The sequence below is a fragment of the Nannobrachium achirus genome, assembly GCF_963921795.1.
Source record: "Nannobrachium achirus genome assembly, chromosome: 8".
NCBI lineage: Eukaryota > Metazoa > Chordata > Actinopteri > Myctophiformes > Myctophidae > Nannobrachium > Nannobrachium achirus.
This window is the reverse complement of record NC_137817.1, coordinates 9,158,727-9,164,726: the sequence shown is the minus strand read 5'-3', so window position 1 is coordinate 9,164,726 and position 6,000 is coordinate 9,158,727. Positions and strand designations below refer to the sequence as shown.

General features: G+C 43.8%; 1 protein-coding gene across 1 annotated transcript; it reads right to left on the bottom strand.

The window, feature by feature from the left end:
- Window positions 1–3,569: 3,569 nt before the first annotated feature.
- LOC308289488 (kelch domain-containing protein 3-like) lies at window positions 3,570–4,915 on the bottom strand (the record flags this gene model as incomplete). Its single annotated transcript, XM_080731176.1, has 2 exons — window positions 3,570–3,581; window positions 4,028–4,915. The coding sequence occupies 2 exons, from the start codon at window positions 4,913–4,915 to the stop codon at window positions 3,570–3,572; spliced, it is 900 nt and encodes a 299-aa protein (XP_080587302.1).
- Between the last annotated feature and the right edge of the window lie 1,085 nt (window positions 4,916–6,000).

Below are 6,000 nucleotides of genomic sequence, written 5' to 3'. Positions count from 1 at the left end.
TTTTTTTCCCTTCATAGCCTCATTACAGCTATATAAAGTACCAAAGGAAAAACATCTAGGTGATATTAATAAAAAGGGAAGACAAAGGTACAGTAGTTACATTGCAAAACAGGGGGTTTACCCGAAAATATATGTTTTAATTTGTTTAATCCCAGTGGGACAGAATCCTCTTTGCAGATTCTTTTATAGTGGTAGTGGATGGGATTTTTTTTCCCTTCATAGCCTCATTACAGCTATATAAAGTACCACAAAAAACACATCTACGTGATATTAATAAAAAGGGAAGAAAAAGGTACAGTAATTACATAGCAAAACAGTAGTTTTCCCCCCGAAAATAAATGTTTTTATTAGTTTAATCCTCTGGATCAGAAAGAGAATAGACCGCGCATTGCATCCTGGGTAGGAAGAGGACAGAACTATAATCCTAACCTCACATAATAGGCTGGCTTTTCGTAATTCTGCCCATTTAAAATATATGTACCCAATCGTGACTCTTAGACCATTGATATGGTCCATGTGAACTAGTTTGTTGAAGCTTATTCATTATGATGAGCGAGATCACGGCCGAGATCGCGGCCGTACCGGGCGATCGCCGTGTCGCGCACTGCGGACAGTTTTGAAAGCCACATTTAACATTCTCCACTGCACAAACTCCACCCCCGATAGCAAAAAGTGAATGTTTTTTTCTGGTTGGCCAGTCAGGGAGTCTCAGGGACCAATCAGAAGGCTGACAAACGGTCTATTGTCTGTAACGTGTCTGCGGATAGAGCATGAAACCCTGAGTTATATAGTCCTATGTGTGGGCAATACCAGAATTATCCAGCAGAGTGCAGTATAATAGTCCAAGATGCAAGCCAACACTACTGGAGCTGCTGCCTCTCGTGTGTCGTTCACTCACCACATGCACTGTCTAACTCTGATTTTTGGAGCTGTGTGGAACACAAGCTACCCTATACGTGGCCGTGTGTGTAGGTATGTGGGTATGTGGGTGGGTGGGTCTGTGGGTCTGTGGGTCTGTATGTAGCCTGTATGTAGTAACCCTGGGTGACCAGAGAGGTGCTGTTGAGTCTAGCCTGCCCTGAGCATCAACTGCAATACACACACACACACACACACACACACACACACACACACACACACACACACACACACACACACACACACAGCTCCACTTCGAACAGAGGTTCGATTTTTCATGTTGCGGTGGAGGAAGGTGTGTAGGCCTATGTGAAAATCCACAGAGAAATATAGATGTCTGACTATAGACTATAGAACTTGTGTTGTTTAATTGCTTGGCAATGCATTTACGTTTGGATAAAAGACACATATTAATTCATAAACAGACAAAACACAGCAGAACCCCCAAATTAAAAGAGTATTATTATCCAACAAGCAATAGAAATTGATAACTGCGACCAAACTTAAAGTTTGACATGAAAAGCACAAAAAAAGCAATAATCTGACCATTTATCCGAGGGGCGAGCTGTCAATTAAATGATCTTAAATGAATATATATATTTTTTTACAAAACATCGGTATCGTATCGGTATCGGTGCTCTAGCACTCTCCAACATCGGATATCGGTATCGGTCGGAAAAAATGGTATCGGTCGGGCTCTAATTTGTAGGAGGGACAAATTGGTATGGGGATTACAATAATACATTAATATTAACGCATTCAAAGGAAGAAAGTACAATCCGCTCTAATCATTTTGTTTGATCTGCCACGCATCGGCGCAACATTAACATAAAACCAAAGTAGCGAGCCTGTTTTGAAAATGTAGCGGAGTAAAAGTACAGATACTTGTGTTAAAATGTAACGGATAAAAGTAAAAAGTACTCAGAAAAATGTATACTCAGTAAAGTACAAAGTACTGAAAAATGTATTTGTACTTCGTTACTTCCCATCTCTGACCGTATATGATTGGACAATGGATGGTGTATACATTATCGTATATGGCTATTGTTCACAACTGCATCTAATAAAAAAAAAACTCCAGTCATCCAGGTCCATTGGCCTACTCGTTAGTGCTTTCTGCACCAGTATCTTTCTTTAGCACATCCACGTTGGTAGGTGTGGGACGTCCTGCTGATCGACCCTGTGTGTTGGAAAAGTTCTCGGACCGAGAACAGTAGCAGCAGTAGCCTATAGCAACCACATTAATAAACTAAAGCGGTTGGTGAACTGACTTCGAGTTCCGTGTCATGTCTCTCAAGTGGTCGTAGCTGAGTGCATGGTTACATATTATAGTTGGGGCATTTCCGATACTTCTGTGACCGTGGAGAGCAAAGGTCTGTTTCTCAAAATACCCCCCAAAAAATCTGCTTTAAGTAGCATGTGAGGGGTCAAACTAGTTTTTTTTTGAGCGGTGGTAAACCGCTCCATAGAGTGGCTGTGCGTGTGTCTGTAGCCTTTTTCCTCAGCGTTTTGCAAAACGTGTGTGTGTAGCATAGCCTGTGTATCCTAGACTTAAATCCTAGTCTGAAGACGTTATGCAAGCACGACCACCGCTCACTTCACATTGGGTGGGATTTTTTTTAATTATTCTGAATCCATTGCAAGCATTTGTTTGGCATGAAAACATTCCTTGGGCTAAAAAACAGCCCCACAACACTATGGTTTAGTGATGAGTCATCACTTTTCACAATGTTGTGGGGGCTTTTTTTAGCCCAAGGAATGTTTGTCATGCAAAACAAATGCTTGCAATGGATTCAGAATAATTAAAAACCCCTAGTTTGACCCCTCACATGCTACTTAAAGCAGATTTTTGTAGTATATAGTAGTTTAGTATAGTGTATAGTAAGTGAATGAGACACAAACTTTCAGCGGCTCTCACAGATTTTGCTGCCATCATTGCGAGGGGCATGGGGGTTCAATTTGTTATTTAACCTTCATAGTTGACAAAACCACTGAGAAACCGACCTTTGCTCTCCACGGTCACAGAAGTATCGGAAATGCTCCAAACTATCAAGCAGTGTGGTAATCAGAAGGTAAACGCTCCATCGCTTAACCCTTGATATATATTAAAAAAAGAAGAAATGGGAACCACTGGTTAAAAAAAAAACATTAGAAATACTCTTCCTACGAAACAGTGTGGGCTCACGGCTCCCTCATTGGCTAAAGGCCCTGCCTTTGTACTGTCGGTATTTATTTTTATTGCCAGACCCATGAAATGGGTAGGCCTACATAAGCAAATGTCGGTCTGTCCCTTTTCTATATAAAGGGTATATATGATGATGACATGATGATGACATGCCTACAAAAGGCATGATGTCATAAATGATGATGACAGACAGGGGGTCTGGCACAACCAGGTTGACCTGGTCTAGTTTTTTTTGAGAATAACCTTGGTCTATAAAGTTTTGGTTTAACGTACTGATATAACGTATTGGTCTCGAGCCCACGTGTTGTTGTTATTTATATTAGGTCGCACTTGTTGCTGATGATGTCACCTAGAACGCTGCTCCTCATTGGCAAAGGACCCTGCCTTTGTACTGTCGGTAATTGTTTTGCGGAGAATGAACTTATAAGGTTTTGGTATAACATACTGGTCGCCCAGGCCAGGTGTTTCACCCTCCTTCCTGGGAGTGGCCAGGAATAAGGTGAATATCATGAACACAACAATCAACCCCAAACTGGAATCACATGCTGAGGGGCCCCCTACATCTACCAATCGAGGGCATTTAGGAATGCTCAACATTGAACCATGTCATAGAAAAGGTATTTCCCCCCCGTAGCTTTTTCGGGTGAAGTGAGCACCTCTCACTTCACACAGGTGCAATTCTTTTTTTCTTCTGTTGCTGTTCGTATTCATTACTGCCAGTTCCCACCCTTACCAAATTCGTTTCTTTCTTTTTCTCGCTGTTTTCTTTGTCGTTGCTGCCAGTTCCCACCTGATGTTGTGTGTGAGTTCCGACTGGCCCAGACCATACTGAGTAACGGCTAGCTTGCATAAAGTCTTCAGCTTAGGGTTTAAGTCTAAAATGTATCCATTGCATCCTCCAAAGAGGACGACACGATCTCCCACCATGCAGCAGTACTTCAGAAGGATCCAACATGGGCCGTTCCCCTTGGGCTCAACCTTCCTCCAGGAGAGGGTCTCTGGGTTTAATTTCCACAGTCCATTGAAGGTTCGTTTCGAGGAACCATCATATATGTAAAGCTCTCCATGGTAGGTAAAGGCTGAAAGACACCTGCCTGGGAGATGTCCGTCTGGGGGAATATGTGCAGAGGGCAGCCAGCAGTTTGTATCTGTGTCAAACACTCTGATCTGATCTGATCTGAACTGGTTCCCCATGCCGCCGCACACAAACATCTTTGTCCCGATGATGGTGGCAGAGTGACCGGAGGACACTGGAGGCGGAGTACCTCGGGAGCTGATGAAAGACCAGGCCATTGTGGAGGTGTCCAACGTGTAGATGTCATTTTTGTAGATGTCGTTAGTTGAGAGATGAGTTGAGAAGAGTTCAGTCGACAAAATGTATCCTCCGTGGACAAACATTACCTTCCCCAAGACGCAGGCGGAGTGGTCGGACCTTGCCTTCGGAACCTTCCCAGAAACCTTGGGCTTGAACCATCTGTGGGTGTCTGCCTCAAATGCGTAGAGCACATTGCTCTGCCCAAAAGGGTCACATTTGCTTCCCCCCCAGATGTAGATGGCGTCTCCTATAAGCACAGCTGTGTGATGCGTATGCATGGACGGAACCTCACGGGGACGTTCCTTTGTTCCAGTGGTCACCGGGGGCAACTTCAACCAGCTCAAAGACACTGTGTTGAAGACCCTCACACCCATCTGTTGACAGGGCTTGGTGCCACTGTGCCCTCCAAAGGAGTACACCTCGTGCCTGACCGCTACAGCAGCATGGATGTACTTTCCCGTCTTCGATCCTTTCGAAATCGACGCCCAGGAGAACATTGCGCACGGCAGAAACACAGCAGATTATAATAGCGACCTGGTGAAAACTGGCTTGTGACAAGAGTTACCGGTGTATTGCGTGCTGCCACTTATTGGTAGAGTGGCACAAATGACAGATAAAGCGTGGCCAATGCTCTTATAGATCGCCATAGAAACCCCCAGCCCAGGCAGGCTGTCAGGATTTCCAGAGGCTGATACTGTAAAGGAATTGCACAAGGAATTTGTTTCTGAGATTATTTTTAGAAGCGGTGAAAGCCGCTTCCAAGGAGTGGCTTTGTGTGTCCCGTACCTGTCCCGTGCATCTCTGCGCTGTGATTGGTCAGTTTTGTCTGTGCCGTACATGTCCCGTGCATTCTTGACCAATTGAGGATTGGTCAAGCTTCACATGCCAATTTGGCACAAAATCATTCATTCATTCAGAATTCATAAAAATATAGAACTAAAGCACATAGAAAGTATAGATCTAGAACACAGAATGTATAGATCTAGAACACAGATTTCATAGCTCTAGAACACATAGAATAAAAATTCACCGCTTCACTTCGAACCGAGGTTTGATTCTTCTATCTTATCATGGGTCGCATACCATTTGGAAAGCCTGTTTATTTCCCTTTTGGTGTTTGCTGTTCAAACAGCATAAAATAACAAAGGAGAGGCCTGTGAATACACACAGGAGACAAAGGAAATACAACAACACCCTAGGCATGATAGGACAACATCCTAACACACAAACACACACACACACACACACACACACACACACACACACACACACACACACACACACACACACACACACACACACACAGGGAGATGCAAGGATGAAATATCTTAGGTGCAGTAAAGGTTACATTCACAGCAGGGACGTGCAGAGAATGTTAGAGAGGCAGGGGCTGAAATTTCTAAAAGGGCCTTTTGGCGAAAATATTGAAAATAGCAGACCTCCAAGCGTCACGCTGCGACGCGTTCTGAGCTTGGAGGTCGGCTATTTTCAGTGCTTGATACCACAGTGAACTAAGCATAGTCAATACTGGAGATGTGGCGTAACGGCATGGATTTCTACACAGAGAGGGCATTTTTTTCAA